At 26.4% G+C, this 18,867-nt stretch overlaps 1 protein-coding gene across 2 annotated transcripts in view; it reads left to right on the top strand.

Moving 5' to 3' along the window:
* Nucleotides 1-18,867, top strand: part of LOC100204927 (leucine-rich repeat serine/threonine-protein kinase 1) — a 93,586-nt gene that overhangs the window by 41,085 nt on the left and 33,634 nt on the right. For both annotated transcript variants that reach the window (XM_065814624.1, XM_065814623.1), the window contains exons 7-20: nt 52-288; nt 529-752; nt 5,009-5,115; nt 5,508-5,605; nt 6,346-6,483; nt 6,745-6,915; nt 7,448-7,705; nt 7,823-7,982; nt 8,110-8,333; nt 8,578-8,764; nt 9,982-10,130; nt 12,211-12,334; nt 12,488-12,866; nt 13,004-13,130. In XM_065814624.1, the coding sequence (XP_065670696.1) occupies nt 52-288; nt 529-752; nt 5,009-5,115; nt 5,508-5,605; nt 6,346-6,483; nt 6,745-6,915; nt 7,448-7,705; nt 7,823-7,982; nt 8,110-8,333; nt 8,578-8,764; nt 9,982-10,130; nt 12,211-12,334; nt 12,488-12,866; nt 13,004-13,130 (2,583 nt within the window). The remainder of the gene's footprint in view (nt 1-51; nt 289-528; nt 753-5,008; nt 5,116-5,507; nt 5,606-6,345; nt 6,484-6,744; nt 6,916-7,447; nt 7,706-7,822; nt 7,983-8,109; nt 8,334-8,577; nt 8,765-9,981; nt 10,131-12,210; nt 12,335-12,487; nt 12,867-13,003; nt 13,131-18,867) is intronic.

Below are 18,867 nucleotides of genomic sequence, written 5' to 3'. Positions count from 1 at the left end.
AGAATTTTATTTGATTTTTTAACTTCTTCTAATTTTAATTTTAATGTTTAGAATGAACTAGATCTTTCAAACAACCAGCTTGTAGAGTTTTGTCCTTCTTTACTATGGTCTAAAACTCTTACCAAATTAAATCTTTCCAAAAACCAATTAGAATCCATTTCGTCTAGTATATGCCATCTTGAAAATCTTCAGTATCTTGATTTAAGTTTTAACACTCTCAGAGTTCTGCCACCACCAGATTTATGGAAATGTGAATCCTTATGCAAGCTTAATCTTTCCCATAACTTGGTAAGTTATTTTTATAAGTATAATGATACCTTTTTAAAAGATATTGTTTAAAAGATATTTTGTAAAATAACATCTAAGTAAGTTATTAAATTTTATCATAACAAGAATTTAATTGTTAGGGTTGCTTTTTAAAAACTAAAAAAATTTTATATCTTCCTTTTAATTTTAGAGCTTTTATTTTAAAATTTTATAAAAAATTTATAGCTTTCACTTAGAAAGATTATTCATTTTGTTTACTAGTTATCTGCGTCTACTCATACCGATGGTTTTGTTGGTGTTGATATGAACACACTTGTAGAAGCCATGGGGGCTAACACTAATTTGTCTGTTATTACTTCTTGCGAGTTTCCAGTAGAATTATTTTCAGAAAATCTCACCAATTTAGATTTGAGTTATAATTTGTTAGAAAACATTCCTGAATCTTTATGTTTCCTTATAAATATACAAGAGTTGAATCTTAGCAAGTAAGTTTATATATATATATATATATATATATATATATATATATATATATATATATATATATATATATATATATATATATATAATAAAATAATAATATAGAGCAGTTAAGTTATTTTTTTACCCTTAACTGTATATATTAGTCATTAATGCATATATATATATATATATATATATATATATATATATAATAAAATAATAATATAGAGCAGTTAAATTATTTTTTTACCCTTAACTGTATATATTAGTCATTAATGCATATATATATATATATATATATATATATATATATATATATATATATATATATATATATATATATATATATATATATATATATATATATAGATATAGATATAGATATAGATATAGATATAGATATATATATGTATATGTATATATATACATATATTTATATATATATATATATATATATATATATATATATATATATATATATATATATATACATATATATATATATATATATATATTTTTTTTTTTAATAAAAAACAATACATGTTTTGAATAACACTAGTCATCTTCAGTTAAAATTAAATATTTAAAATTTGTTAAAATACCTATAAAGGTGTTAAAAAAAGCATAATACAAAATATAATTATTCTTGTACAAACTAATAATAATATAATTACAAAAATACAATAAAATCAGTTAAAAATTTTATCATGTCATACAAAAGAAATAGGAAATAACAAAACAATAGGTTAAAAAGATACGCAATTTCTATAAAAAATAGCAACTAAACAGAAAGTGTCCTTTGTACATGGTTAACCTGTTTATTCATACCAGGTTTTAACCATTCTATAAACATACTTTTCTTTAAGTTTTAGCTCAAACTTGTTAGATGGCGAATCTAACACAGAAAAGCACTTATCATTTATTTGCATGAAACAATTTTCATTAGCATGGAGATGTTTATAGATATGAGACTTTTTGTCCCTCTTGTAATGTTCAGATATGCGGGTCTTGAGATGGCGAGTAATTTTGCCTATGTAACAGGAATTACATCCTGCGCATACGAATTAATTTATACACCACGAACGATTTGAACTCTTGAGGAATAGGATCTTTAGAAGAAAAGAATTTAGAAATTATTAGTGAGGTAAATACTAATTTAATATTTGCTGAATGGCAATATCTTTTAGCAATTCAATTCAATCCTTTTTAAGTTAAATCAGATATTTTTCCCAAAAACGGCAGTTTAAAATAAGACAAAGATTCTTTGATTTTTGGTTGTGGTAAAGCATTTGAATTAATCTTGTTTAAATAGGAGTTATATATTTTTGAAATGAGTACATGATGATGTACTCATTTCAAAAAGATATAACTACAAGATGGGTACATGTTCTTTGAAATACTGTAAAGTTTATGTCAGTGTGAAACCCAAGTTTAGTACTATTAATTTTAAACGTTCTATTGATTAAGCATTTGACTAGACTAACTCTGTATGAAAATCAAGTGAAACTATAAAAATTAGTGTGAAGACCAGAATAGGTTTTTTTTATAAAAAACGGTAGTGGTAAGTGAAGAATTAGTTTTGTGTAGAGTTAGGTCTAAAAAAGATATTTTTGAATTTACTTCTTGTTCCATAGTAAAAGAAATAGAATTATATCTACTATTTATATATCTAAGAAAAAGATGTGTGTCATTTTCTGACTGGAAAGCAGCACAAATGTTATCAACTGGTTTTACATCATTTGAAATTTTTGATCCATTTATTTTCGAAACAACCCATGAATGAATTTGCAAGAACAGGTGCCAGTAACGAGCTTATACACCAATGTTCCGCTTCAAGAAATCATTGAGTTGCATATATATATGTGTGTGTGTATATATATATATATATATATATATATATATATATATATATATATATATATATATATATATATATATATATATATATATATATATATATATATATATATATATATATATATATATATATATATATATATATATATATATATATATATATGTATATATATATATATACAGCCCTCAGAATTAGGGTCGGCATTTGGCAATGCTGACCTTACTGCTAACCTTAAAGTGTTTGGGATCCGCAACAACCAACTTCGTTTTTATATGTTATGGTAAAACCTTTGCAAAACATTGTCAACCTCATTTTTTCTAATTCCGAGGGCATTTTAAACTGTAAATTAAACTTTTAGCTATTTTGTATGAAATTTTGTCTAAAGAATAAAATAAGCTAAAGAGTTTTGAGTCTGGCCAAAAGAGGGCGAACTTCTTATTGAAAATGCCACTTAATTTATGTTGCACAGGAAACAAGGTAAAAAAATTGCTTCAACTTTTAAGTCAGATTTCTTCAAATCAGTAAAGTGGTTTGTATCAAAAACTTTCACAAGATGTTGAGAATTCTATACTAATTTAAAAAATATATAAAAGTTTATCAGAGGTGACCGGCTAAGAAAAATAAACTTGTTTTTTTGATACTATGTATTTAACTTACGTTACATCACTTACATTACCGAGCAATTTTTATGGTTGATTTTTATATTGTTAAATATTTGAGTTACATAGCAAAAGAATTGCAAATGTATTGAACTCATTAAAAATAGTTAACAAAGGTAATTTTAAAAAATTGGTGGCACTCTTCCAGAGTGATTTTTATAACATTTATAAAAGTAATCAAATTAAAGATTAATAAAAGTAATCAAATCAAATTCTGCAAGACCAAGAATAACTTTAAAAAATTATTTTAGTATTACAACTTTATTAATACTTATTTGAGTCATTTAAATAAGAAAATCTTTTGGTTTGTCGAAGTTTTTACTTCTTATGTTTATGCGCATTGCTATATTTTCATTAGGTTTAAGTTTTAAAATGCTGCAAAGTATTTACATTTAAACCTTTTAAAATATTTATGATGTAAAAACTCCTATCACAGTTTAAGAGGGAGATTTAGGGGGTTCCGGTATATGTGATTGTTTGTGACAGGAAAGGAGTTAAGAATTGACAAATATAGAGTGACGTGCTTTATGGATGACCCCCTTAGTTGCTTTTACAAACAATTTGTTTCACTAAAACAAAAATAAAAAAGGTTTTAACTGATTTTTTTTATATTAGGAGAATAGCAAATTATTCTTTTCTTTTTTTTAATGTCTAAATAAAAATATTTATATAATTCTTATTTTTATTCATTTATGTATATTTGTATGTCAACCAAAATAAGAATACATAAATAAATAAAAAAAACAATGGTATAAATAATTTTAATTAACATTAAAAAAAAAATAAAAGATTTTTTTTCTAAACTTTCCTAATATAAAAAGTTTCAGTTTAAACCTTGTCGATGTAATAAGAATTACTTAATGGTGTAATTTATTTTGTTAACAAAAAAGCAACCAGATCTTTAGTAAATGCATGTAGATTTAACTTACATTACAGAAATTTAAAATAAAAATGTGCTTTAACTAAGCGTCGTTATTCAAAACTGCAAAAATGCATAAACATAACATTTAATATCGTTTCGCATATATTATTAAAAAGTTTTTTAACTAAATTTTCGAAAAAACAAAGCTTTATCATGTTTTTGTTGACTTGCGTTGCATGAAAACTTCATGAGTTCTTTCCTTATTTTCATGAAATGTATATATTTGATAATCTGACCAACAACAATTTGAACATGTTAGCTCCATTTTCATGCTAAATTAATTCTGAATATGCAAATCAATTCATGGTTAAAATAATATTTTACAATGATACTTTTTTTTATCATGCGACAATGAGAAAAGCCACATCTTTCGGAAGCATAAAAATGACTTAAATAAATCAATTTTAGTACTTAATGTATTTGTTAGATAAACTTTCATGTGTCTACATAAATGTTCAATTGCTAAAAGTTGACAAAAAAAAAGAAAAAAATTTAACTACTTTTTCATTTTCCGCCGTGGAATTACTCATATATATATACATATATAAATGTATATGTATAAAAATATATGTGTGTGTGTGTATATATATATATATATATATATATATATATATATATATATATATATATATATATATATATATATATATATATATATATGTATATATATATATATATATATATGCACACACACATAAATAAATATATTTATATAGACATATTTATATATATAATATGTATAATATATGTCATATATATGTATGTATTTAGATAATTGTATATGTGTATACAAATATCTAAATACACACATATATATGACATTTTTTATTTTTTGTGTAGCAATCCTTGTCTTACTGTTCTTCCTGCTGAGCTAAGTCTGCTGAAAAATGTATGGAGCTTAAGACTTTCTGGCCTCAATATTCCAGATCTTCCTTTTGAGCTTGACGGTAGGTTGTTTTTTTGATTTTTTTTGTTCTCTTTTTTTTTTGGTTGAATGTATTCACAGAAATAGTATTATATTATATCGAATTAGAGATTGGAAAAACCCATATAAAACAAATTGAACTAGAGTAAATTTGAAAACTGAATTACAACTTAATCAAAATTAAAAGTAAGCGACCTCAGACCTTAAAGTTATTTTAAAATAGAACTGAATCTAAGCTGTCAATAAAACTAAGTTTATGTAATTACAATAACTTTAACTGAATCAAATTAGTATGAAGAACTTATTACGTGTAATGAAAAAAATTTTCCGATCTCTATTTGAAGAAAAAGTTATTTTATGTTTAAAATGTAATAATGAATTATTTAAAAAATTGTATGTATTTGTTATTATTAGATAAAAATCTAACAAAGCAAGTTATGCCTTACTTATGTGCCAAACTTCGAAAGTCCGTTCCTTTTAACAGAATGAAATTAATGGTTGTTGGTTTGCAGGTCTTACTGTTTGTAAATTTCTAATAATATACAGCCCTCGGTTTTAGGAAAATTAAGGTTGGAAATTAATTGTCAACCTTAAACTGTTAAAGTCCGGCATCAGGTCTGCAAAAAAAAATTGACACAAAGGGGTTACTTTAAAAAATAGAAACAATGGCCTGCAGTATTTTGCCAACCCAAAACACTTTTAGACCGGCAATTGGGTTGGCGGAATGCCGACCCTAATTTCGAAGGCTGATTATATATATTATATTATATAATATTATATTATATTATATTATATTATATTATATTATATTATATTATATTATATATATATATATATATATATATATATATATATATATATATATATATATATATATGTATATAATGTACAAAAGAATCTCTTCGTTTAACAGTGATCAATGTTATAAAAACAATTTTTTTATATAATAGATCTGATATATTAGGTAAATATTAAAAATTAAAACAACAAAAAGTTGTATTTTTTTTCATTTTGGTATTTACTAAATATATATATTTACGGTTTTTCTTTACTTATAGATATTTCTCCATTCATAGTTTGCAAGTGTATCAAATGTTTATTTATAATTTTACATTTATTTGCATTGCATTTATATTTTTTTAATTTATTTTTAGGTTATTAATTTTACAAATATTTATTCTAGCAATTTTAAATCTTTGAAAAAATGTTTTGATGACAAAACATTTTTTTTTATATCTTGATCTACTTGTAGGCACGAGGGAAAACAACGTTGGTTGCTACACTTCAAGGAAAAAAACCTCCTCCAAACATTTCAACAGTTGGAATATCAGTTGAACAATGGAGTCTTGCTCTGCCACAAAGACTTTCTATTAGTTTCTGGAGAGACACAGTAAAAATGTTTATGCTAATTATGTTTTTAATTGTTAAAGTTAATAAAAATGAAATAGTTATTTTTCATTAACAGAGGTTGTTTAATCATGACAACCTCTCCACTTCCACTTAGAAGAAGTCGGAGTGATAGTGATTATAATAAAAATAATACACTTAAAGTTACTCTTTTGAATTTGAATGAGGATTGTATTTTTTATTATTGTTTTTTTACCACTAGAAATGGTTTTTTTATAAAGTTTCATTTAATTATTTTTTCTAGTCAAACAATGAGGAGATTAAGTTTAGTTGTTGGGATTTAGCAGGTCAGCATGTTTATTATGCAACACATCAGTGTTTTTTGACTTCAAATACTCTCTACTTGGTTGTTTTCAATGTAACACATGGTTGGGAAGGGGTAGACTCGCTTGCACCATGGTTGTTAAATATACAGGTACTGAGAAAAAAGTTTGTAAGGTTTGTTTTTTAAAACCTTTATTTCATTTACTATTTTGCACACAGCTTTGAGCAATTTTAAAAGATTTTTTGTTTTTTTAAAGCTTATGTATATATTATTTGCTCTAAAAATTTTTCCACTTTATTAAAGAGGAAAATTTGTAAGAGTATTATTATGTATATAAACCTTATGCCCATCAAATAAGGGGTTGGGTTGGAGGAGCGAAGCACGATTTTGTTTCTAAAAAAACCACATTGAATTAAATCAGCAAAAAAAGTTAGCAAATTTGTACAGGCAATTTTGTATAGCAAATTTGTAGATATATATATATATATATATATATATATATATATATATATATATATATATATATATATATATATATATATATATATATATATATATATATATATATATATATATATATATATATATATATATATATATATATATATATATATATAATATAAGTTTTAGTGAAAAAGTGAAAAAGTGAAAATTAAAGATTTAAAGTTTCAATTTTTTACAGTCTAGAGCTCCACTGTCACGAGTTATAATTGTTGGTACACACATTGATTGTCTACCTGTTCAAAGTAAAGCATCAACACTTTTAAGATTGAAAGATGAAATACTTATGAAATATGATAAGAAAGGATTTCCTCTTATTGCTAGCTGTAATTTTGTCTCTAATATCACAAGCGAAGGTCTTGTTGATCTTAGAATTGAAATATATAACGCTGCTAAACTGATCAATGAATCTAGTAGTCATGGGCTATGCAGAAAAAAGGTTTTTATTGTTTTAAATATTTTTTGTAATTAATGTTTTTTTGTTTTTTAAAGATTTCAAACTAATTCAATTGTTTTTTTAAATTCATAAAAATTTTTTAAATAAATTTTTTTTAAGGCTCCTTTAAGTTATGTTCAATTATATGACCGCATACTAAAAGAAAATGAAGCTAGGAAGGAAAAACTCCTACCACCGATTCTTAATACTGATGAAATGTTACAGCTTGCTCAACAAAATCCTGACAATGATATTTATACTGTGGAAGAGTTAGTGACAGGTAATTTTTTAAAATTATTATTAAAAATTATTATTAATGTTCTATTTGCAGGTAAATTATTTATTTTCTTTATAAAATTTTTTTTTCTTGCCTAGTTCTCAAAAAATGAATTTTTTGTTTTCAATAGCTTCGAAATTTCTTCATGAAAATGGAATTTTATTGCACTTTAATGATCACATGCGTGAACTGAATACATTATATTTTATTGATCCATCATGGCTGTGTGAAATGCTTTCACTTGTAGTAACTGTGAGAGAGCGTAATCCATTTGTTTTAGATGGATATATCAAAAAAACAGATTTGTTATTAGTACTCAGAAATCCTCGTTTACCAGAAAAATTTATTCCTCAGGTATTTTTTGTATTGTTTTTTCTTCTCCTTTGTTGTATTTAAGGAAATGCTGTAGTGTTATATATCTATCAAAAGTTTTTAAAACTATGGTAATAATATTGTTGGAAAGTTCAATTTGTTTTGAAGTTGATTTCACATTCTATATCAAAACAACCATGGTTGTATTTAAGTGGAATCAACTCTGTTTTTACTTTTTTGCATCATGTTACTTTTGTTGTCATAGTTGCTTAAAAATTTTTTTTAGTACTTACGCTTACTTGAAAGATTTGAAATTGTGTTACAATTGGATGATGAGAGATTTTTAATTCCTTCAATGCTTCCTATCAAAAGACCTGATGATGTTGATTGCATTTTGCAGCTTAGTTATAAAAATATTAAAAGAAATTATTTCATGCACTACATCCCACCTGGGTTTTGGAGTCGACTTATTGGTTAGTGTGTGTGTGTGTATGTGTGTGTGTGTGTATATATATATATATATATATATATATATATATATATATATATATATATATATATATATATATATATATATATACATGTATACATACATACACATATACATATATATATATATACACATATACATATATATATATATACATATATATAAGTTAAATTGCTAGTTTAGATGAGCACTTTGGCATCACACTGACTAATTATCAACTGACAAATAGTCTGACTTTCAGTGGATTGCTACTACATCAACCGAGGGTTTGGGATGGGGCAGCAATCTTTTTTTTCATTTTCTTCTTTTTCTGAAAACGCCATATGCTATAGAGTTGAGTAAACTAGTAAGCAAATGCTTATCTAAATATGCTATAGAACATATGTATATGCATATATATACATATATATATAGAGATATATATATATATATATATATATATATATATATATATATATATATATATATATATACACATAAGTGTATATATATGAATAAAGAAAATATTTTTATATTATCATGTATAATATTGTATACTCAGAGTGCTCAATAGATAAACTAGAGCTACATAGTATATATGTTACTGTTACCGGATTTGTTTAGTGGGCGTTATGGTTTATATTCGTATTTTGGATCATTACGGGACAGAAATTGATTAGTAGTTAAGTTAATAAAATTATTAATTTGTTTTTAGTTAGCTAATAGTTGTGAAATAGTTATATATTTAATGTTTAAAATATTTTTTTATGTGATAATGTGCATTATTTATATTTATATATCATTTGACTAAAATTAGTTGACTTATAATATAAATTTAGCATACATTAGGAAAATTCAAAAGGGCATTTTTTTAAAAAGTGTTTTAGCACTATTTCATCGCTGTAAATGCACAGAATTATTATTTTAAATAAACATTATTTTTATTGGAGTGCTGTACTTCCCGAGGTTATGGCTAAAAAGTTAGTAAATTGACCTTTAAAGTTACTTGAATAAATTTAGTTAAGAATTTCACTAAAATTAACTAACTAAAGAGTCAGCTAAAATGTTTTTTCAGTTACGAGGTTTAGTTTTCATCTCATTTTAATAATAGGATTTATTTATTATTATACAAAAAGATAAATTTGTGTTTTCTGGTCAATAAATTATTCTTAACTTGTGTTTTGCATAATTTTGTGTATTATTTATAACTTGTTATTTTAGCACGAACTATTATTGCTCTTACAAGGTGGGGAACAGGTTTAAGTGCTGAAGTAAATGATGAAGAAGATTACAAGACAATATTTTGGAGAGAAGGAATTCTTGTTTTATTCAACAATTGTTATTTTCTTGTTGAAAGTTTTGTTGAAAATGTGAGTTTTTTTTTAATTTAAGTCACTTAAATTTGCACTCTATTGTTTCTATATTTTTTAATACCTCTAGGTTTCATATATAAATATGGCGCACATAGTTCTTCTAGTAACTTTATCAAAAGTATGCACATAGTTCATCTAGGAATATTTTTATATTTTCATTTTTATTTCATCTTTGAAGAGAGTATATTTTATTGTAAAATCATGATCAGGCTGATCTTAAATCAAATTTGTCAATATTATTGGAGGTTACTACCTTTAACAAGGTATGTACTTACAGGCTTGGACAGAAATTTTGTGCAATGGAAATAATTTGCGTGGTCAGCTATTGCTGACCACACAAATTATTTTTTTTGTTGACAACTTGACCAATTGTTTAAATGTTTTAATGGTTTAAACATTTCAGAAAAAAAAGAAACGCTAAGCTAAACTTAAATTGGAAAAAAAAATTAAAAAACTAAAGAAAAACAAAAACATATTTCTTTACAAAAAAAAAAAATAAGCTTTCAAACTCAAAACAAAAATTATTGTTATTTTTTTTAATTGCGTTTGAAATAAATTTAAAAATTATCTCTTGGAACGTTTTATTAAAGTTACGCAAAGCGTTTTTACAAATTACATCTAATGGTTGTTTAATAAATAAACAAATTTTAGTTAAATAATTAAAAAGTAAAATAAAATTATTGTAAAGAAAAAAATATAAAATGTTTAAATCGTTTTTTCAAAAAATTAAAAAAAAAAAAAGAACAACATAGTCTTTTAAAAATAGTAATTTTTAATCATTTTATGCTCTGATTAGTAGTCAAGTTTAAAAAAAAAGCTCATACAGTCCTTCGTTAAAATAGAAGGAAAAAAAAAAAAGCCATTATATCATTCCATTCCAACAGAAAGATTTTGATTTAACTTATTTATAATTTAAAGTAGTTTAAAAAAATATTATTTTAAAAGATTTTTAGAAAGACATGAAAAAATAGTTTAAAACATTTAAATTTGCCTACTAAATAAAAATTTAAATATAACATTTATTTTACACAAAATAAACGATCATTTTAATTAATTTTTATTTTATTTAAAGCCTTTGTGTAAAACAAAACTTTAGTAAAGATCAATGATAAAAACCTGTTCATAACCCAACAATTTTTTTACTGCATTTAAATTGTTAAAGCATCAAAAAAGCTGTGGTCTAATTGAAAAGGAAAAAAATTGTAAGCGCGGTCAGTTACAGCATGCAATTATCATGCTGTCGAAGCCTGCACTTAGAGGCAGATTTTTTTTTTTTTTTTTTTGAAATCTTGACTTAGTCAGTAAAGGTGACATGTTTTTTTTTTTTTTGAAATCATCAAGATATTAGTTATTTATTAAGTAAAGTTTTTTTTTTTTTTGTCAATTCAATTTTGTTAATCCCCAATGCCGAGAAGGCCACTACAGACAAGGAGGCTACTTAATTGTGGTTATAACCATCTCTCAACTCTATAACTCCGAAATATGAACCTTGGCGAACAAGGCAGCGGCGCGGAAAAACAAATACATTTATTTAATACATTAAAGTATGCTACATTATTATTTTATTAAATACATTAAAGTATGCTACATTTTCATCAATGAAATATTTAGATAAATTTGAATCAAATTAACTGTTGCAGATGACTTGTGAAATTGAAACTTCTATCTCATTACAATGTAAGACTGAAAATAGATATAAGATTGCTCCCTCCAAAACATAGTCACCAGTTGCTATACTAAAAATTTTAGTTACTCTCAAAGACCTCAATCTTTTAAATATAAAGTTGAGATGATAAGAATGTTCAGTTAAGTTACTGTCAATTTCTGCTCATGCAAGTAAAACTTTTTAATCCTCCAAATATAGTATCAAAATATATCCACATATTCAATATATTTTTAGGGATTTTTCAGTTTTTTGCTTCATTATAAAACAAGCAATAGTTAAAGTAACTATAGTTAAAGCCCATGTTTGGTGAAATACAAAAATCTACTTATGTAAAACCTTTTAATGTTTGAGGTTTTATTATTTGAGTTTTGGAACAATTGAAAATAATTGTATAATTATATTTTTTCATAGTTTGACAATGTTGATCAAGTTGATAAAGGTATTGCAATTACTGTTGCATCACAACAACACAATTATTCTGCTATGGCATTTGTTGTTGATCATTTAGATGCTTTAATAACAGAATGGTATCCAGGTGCCTTTAATTTTATGAAGTTTTATGCCTTTAATTTTATGAAAATTTAGAAATGATATTTTGTTATTATTAAAAAAATTTTTTGTAACATTTTGTTTTGTTGTTTATTATTTTTGTTGTTGATTATTTAGTTAATTATCTTTATTACTACAGGGCTTGAAGATGTTGATGAATTTGGTGATTCACTTGTCAACAAATTGATTCCTTGTCCTATATGTGTTTCCAAGCTTGAAAACAATTCTCTTCATAAAAAGTATTCTTTTACTTTGAGTGTTTGTGCATTAGCTGCAGTAAATCATCAACACATCTTGTGTGCTAGACATCCAGATGTCTCTGTTCCTTTGAATTTACTTGTGCCTGATTTGTTGTTAACTGATTTACCTTCTGAGTTTGTAATTTCTTCGATCGATTTGGATTTTAATACAGCTGAAAGTAATCGATTAGGTGAAGGGGGTGCAGGAGGTGTTTATTTAGGTAGATACAAAAGCAAACAAGTTGCAATTAAACAGTTTCATTCGGCTACTACCTCCAGGTAAGAGGTTTTATTTAGAATCGTTTATAAATATTTTATATAGTTTCTTTACTACTTACATTAGCTTCATATGAAAATAATTAAAATTTTAGAACTTAAGTAAAGTTTTAGAGTGTCATTAAAAAAATTTTATTTAGGAAAATGACTCTAATATCGAAAGATGTAGAAACAAGTTCTGTATATATACCAGTTACAGAATCTTCTTTAAAAATGCAAATTGAAGAATCAAAGGTCCTGAAAGGATTCTGGGAACTCAGACAAGAGGTTATTTATGCCTAATTTATTTGTACACTTGGACCTTATCATTTCCACAAAATTTTTGATTTTTTAAGGTTGTCCTTTGATTTGTTGTAGATTTAGAATTTCATTTCTGAATAAACGCTTTTCTCCAGTTATTTTAAAATGTGTTTTTTTGACTTCTAATATATCATTGTTTCAAGGAAAATTTTGTTTTTACTTAAAGTATAATCAGTTTAACTTTTAATTTTGGTTAGTATATAAATTAAATGAGGATTGTGGCAAAATTTTTAAAGCTTCCAAAAACAGATTTTGGTGTACAATAAGCCTCAAATAATCTTTTCTTTAGTACCTGATAACTTTACATGTTGATAACATCTTTATCTTCAAACTACTTTTTTTTTTCTGCTTTCAGTTGCACTTACTATTGCCAATTCTTTACTTATTCTGGAGTAAAATTTAAAAAATCTAAAATAAAGTCTCAAAAAAGATCCTTGAAACCTATAAAAAAAATAATGGTAGGAAAGAATGAATTTTTTTGCACCCATAAAATCCATCAAACTTTTTATTCTATTTTTATTATTATCAAATATAAAGTTTACATGATTGAAAGTAGGGTTAATTCAATTTATAAAAGTTTGTAATTTTTTGTGTGTGTATGTTTTGCTTATTTTTGTGTTCCACATTATTGAAACTATAAAAAAACCATTAAAACAGAAAAACAATATGGACTTCCAAGTACAATGGTGAAGAAATAATACCCTTAGAAACATGATACAGTGGCCCCCCTGGATTTACATCCACTATCTTATAGCAGTTAGCAATAAGATAGTCGATGTAGCAGCAGCCTCCCTTGTAGCAGCAGGCTATAAGATTGTTAATATAGCAACACTCTGCCCATGTTTTATAGTAAAAAAGCAACACTCCTCACATGTTTTACCTATTTGTCAGTCAATGTAACTACACTTCTCGCATATTTTGAAAATATTATAAAACAAGTCTTCTATCCATACAAGAAAGAAAATTAGGATCCTAAAGGGAATGGAGGACCAGAAAGCAAAGATTAGACCAAGATGCTGCTGGCTGTGTAAAAAGTTGCAAAAAAAGTGTTGCATTTTGGAGAATGAAGTGTACTTCATTTTATCTCATTTGCACATTAACGGCAACAGTTTGATGTTTCAGTAACTCCTGCAAGTGTCAAGTATGCCAAATGCAAGAAGAAACTGCTCATCTGACTTTGCTTTTCAGAGCAAGGCATTTCAAAGCCTTTCTTCCACCTAAGTGGCATGGCAATTAACCAGTAGGTTCTACTCGAGCAAGTGTATTCAAAAGAGATTAATGCCATTCATTGCAGAGCACCATTCAGATAGTGCCTTTATATTTTGGCGTAACCTAGCATCAACACATTATGTGAAGTTCAACATTTTCTACATGGAGGGCAAAAAGGTGAATTTTGTACAAAAAAAGACAATTCCCCAAATGTCTCACCATTGCGCCCAATCAAAAATTTCTAGATCTTTCTGAAAGGCAAGGTCTATGCTTTCTGAAAGGTAAGGTCTATGCAAAGAATTGGAAGGCAGAAAGTTTAGACCATCTGTGCAATAGTATCCAGAAATGCCTCAAAGAAGTTGACATGGTCAGCGTACAATGTCTTGCGCAACAGGTTCTAGCTCTTGTTGATTCTGTTTGACAACATGGCTAAACTAAAGATCAATAAAATTTTTTCTTTAATAAAGAATGGGATGGTTTAATCGAATCTTTTTAGTTTTTTGAAAAATATTAAAAAATGAGGCAGTAACATCTCTTTAAACTTTCTCCCTTTTTCAACTTGACACTTGTTATATATAAAATATATATATATAGTGCTCAAAAAAAACACCACATAAAATATAGAACTATATATATATATATATATATATATATATATATATATATATATATATATATATATATATATATATATATATATATATAGTTCTATATTTTATGTGGTGTTTTTTTTGATATATATATATATATATATATATATATATATATATATATATATATATATATATATATATATATATATATATATATATATATATATGTATATATGTATATATATATATATATATATATATGTATATATAGAACCCTTAGATGTTGTCCGAAAGTTTTTTCCATATTTTGTTGACAAAAAGTAAAAATTAAAATGCAAGACCGGAATTTTTTTTTTTTAATAATGATAGACTGCCTGCCCCAACCAAACCCTCAGTCGATGTAGCAGCACTCCCTTGCGGGTCAGGCTATTTGTCAGTTGATGTAGCAGCACTCCCTTGCGAGTCAGGCTATTTGTCAGTCGATGTAGCAGCACTCCCTTGCGAGTCAGGCTATTTGTCAGTCGATGTAGCAGCACTCCCTTGCGAGTCAGGCTATAAGATAGTCGATGTAGCAACACTCCGCGCATGATTTACAGTAAAAAAAATAAAAATAAAAACATTTTATTAAAAAAAATAAAAATAAAAACATTGTTTATATTGTTAAAAACATTCAGAATGTTTTAAAAACATTCAGAATGTTTTTAAAAACATTCTGGTCAATTAAATTTGCGTTTTTGTGGTTTTTTTATATAACAATTGATTTGTAATTAAATTAATGGTTTTGACTTTCGTCCAACACGAAAATGTTGGACTAAAGTCAAAAGTAATTAAAAGTGACGTATGTGTTGGCGTAAGAATCACTTTTTTCCTTCCGCTCTTCCCAAAGCCAACAAACTATATATATATATATATATATATATATATATATATATATATATATATATATATATATATATATATATATATATATATATATATATATATATATATATATATATATATACACACACACACACATATATATTCTTAAAAGAACAGAGCAATAATAAATTAATAGAAAATCACTTATCAATTTTTTTTCATTTTACACTGTGTTTAATCTATAAAGACTCATCAGAAAAATTTTCTAATAAGTCTTAAAACATATAATAAAGAAAAAATGTTTTGTATGATTTTATTTAATAGTATACTCAATAAAAGTTGTTAAGATGTTAAGAAAAATTCATTAGATATCTTGAAATTTAATATTTTTTTAATGCTATAGATATGGTATATTTAAAATCATTATTATTTTAATTTAAGGGATTTAGAAAATATATTGAATTTTTTTTTCGAAAAGCGTAAAAAATCTTCAAGAAACTTAACAAGGTGTAAAAAATAAAATTTTCTTAAAATTTTGAAAAAAAATTCTTTTTTTAGTTATTGCAATGTATTTGGTCTGAATGGTTAAAAATCTTCTTCATGAATAGCATTATAATAGATGCTCAAAATCATCCCCTTTTCGATAGTGTCCTTTGGAATTGACAAATTGTTGGTTTTTTTTCAGGACTTTTAGATTCTGGGGGGGGGGGATGGTGCATTCCTTCCCTCTCTGGATCCGTCACTGAACATATCTGTAACATTTTGAACAGCTTTTTCTGTAACAATAGAACAAGAACAATCAAATCGTTCTTGATTGTTAACACTGCCTTTTTCCCTAAACTAAAATTAAATTCAATAACATTTAAAAAATTTTCATGAGCCCACTGATGGGGAAACAACTTGTCGAAGAAAATTAGATAGGTGTTTTTACTAATAAATTATTGCTCTGTTCTTTAAGAACATTGAGCACTCTATTTGTAGAACACTCTTACATATATATGTATATTAGGGATATGACTTTTTTGCAACCTACTAGGCCTGTATCGTAATTCAATGAACTTTTATGTAAAAAGAACGAATAGATGTTTCATTTTGACATATTTTGAAAAAAGGTCACCCCAAAACCAAAAAATCGAATTTTCAATAGGTACACTTTTGTACAGTAAATGAATATTAAAGGCTGAAGATGTTGTAAGAGTCATACTCCTGTTGTTATTTTATTTATTTATGCAACATGTACTGTGATATAACAAAAAACATTATGTGATATATAATTATACAAGTATTACAAAATTAACAGTATCAAAGCGTCTAGTACAACAATATACATAACTGTCTGTGTCTATAGGCCTACTGTGTTTAGTACATGGGTCACATGATGCTCACGTCTCATAAAGAGTCTAGCGCTTATTACTTAGAATGAATCGAAGTTGCAGTTTGTCTTTCTTTCTGCAGGAAGCATACAGGTCTTGCATCACCTTGATTGCACGTTCAGCTATCTGATTACTTCGTGGTATGTCGATGACGGATGGCTCTTTCTTCCAGTGATTTTTGAATGACTGCAATGCCTTTTTGTAAGGCTTCAATACATCAGAGAAATTCTTGAAGTCATTGTCATTGTACTTTTGACTACTAAACCAATGTTCTGCCCACTCATATGAAATGAACCTGCAAACCTTCTCCAAATTCTTTCTTGCTTCAGGCATAAGAATGAACGCCAGAATGGCGAGAATGGCTCTTGAGTTCCATCTGGCATTGCTCATATTAGGAATGTTCTGAAAGTGAATCAGAGGGAAGTTTCTTTGTTCTTCATAGAACCTAAACACTCTTGTTAAATGGTACAAAAACTTCATATCGTCTCTCCACCCTGATTTATCAAGAATTTCTACAGTTCCATTCACAAACTTATCCTTCAGTTCATCATACTTATTCAACAGTTCAGACACAAATGGGTATTCAATGTTTGGAGATTTGGTATCACCCCCAAGTTCTTCGTCCATCACCAGACGGAGAATCCTGTCTAGTACGTGATGCTGACAACCGATAAATTGTGGTATTGTGACACCCTTTAATTTAAACATACGTTGCAACTTCACAACAACTCCATTTCTCTTCCCAGTATTGACGTTTGTTGTATCAGTAAGGATCATCTTAATTGAATTCCACAAATTGTATTCATCGATAAGTTTGGCAATTTTTTCAGCAACAGTTTCAGCTTTGCCATCTTTTAAACGCAGTGCATCAAGTTTCACGTCAGTTCTTTCATTCTGAAGTACAACTACCTGATATTCCTTATCATCTATTCGTTTGCCGTCAAAGTGTAAGGACCACTGTTCCATTTTAAGTTGTTGTATCATTTCTTTTTTTAATTTACCTGCCTCTTTGAATATGGACTTGTAAATTGCTGATTGACTTGGAGTTGGAATATCAATACCTTGTTGTGATAATACATTGCATATTTTAGCAGCTTTCTTTGTGGAAACTCCACTTGATGTAACCATACTTACAGCAAATTTACTTTTGTAGTGCTTTCTAGTTTTTTTCTGAGTGTCCTCATCATCGTCTTTATCACCGTCGTCGTCTTCATCATCTTCACTCTTACTTTTGCAGTTTTCAGATTCAGTACCACTGTCTGTGGTAGACAGGACTTGTGATGTGGAAGGTATTGCTGTTCCAGACTGGACTTTCCTTCTCTTGGAAGGGTGAATGGTTTCTTTACTTGCCACTTGTCCTGTTGAGTACCCCACCTGTCCTTTACTTTCTTTTTGTAGGTGGTATAGACGTTTATCTTCCGAGGATAACCACTGGCCATTCACTTTCGTGATGTCAAATAATGCATTGAGAACATCATATTTTCCACGCTTGACACATTAATCATAGACCTTCAGCACCTTCATAAGCTTTGCTCTTATCACTTGATCAGACACACGTGGAAAATTCAGTTTATTGTCCCACAATTTTGTAATTTCCTTAGAAATTTGGTCTATTCGTTCTTTTCTTCCTTTAACATATGCTCCGAGAAACTGGTATCTTCCTACGAT

Source organism: Hydra vulgaris, chromosome 12 (genome assembly GCF_038396675.1).
Source record: "Hydra vulgaris chromosome 12, alternate assembly HydraT2T_AEP".
In the NCBI taxonomy this organism is placed as follows: domain Eukaryota; kingdom Metazoa; phylum Cnidaria; class Hydrozoa; order Anthoathecata; family Hydridae; genus Hydra; species Hydra vulgaris.
The sequence above is the reverse complement of the archived record's forward strand: the minus strand, read 5'-3'. Positions and strand labels throughout refer to the sequence as shown.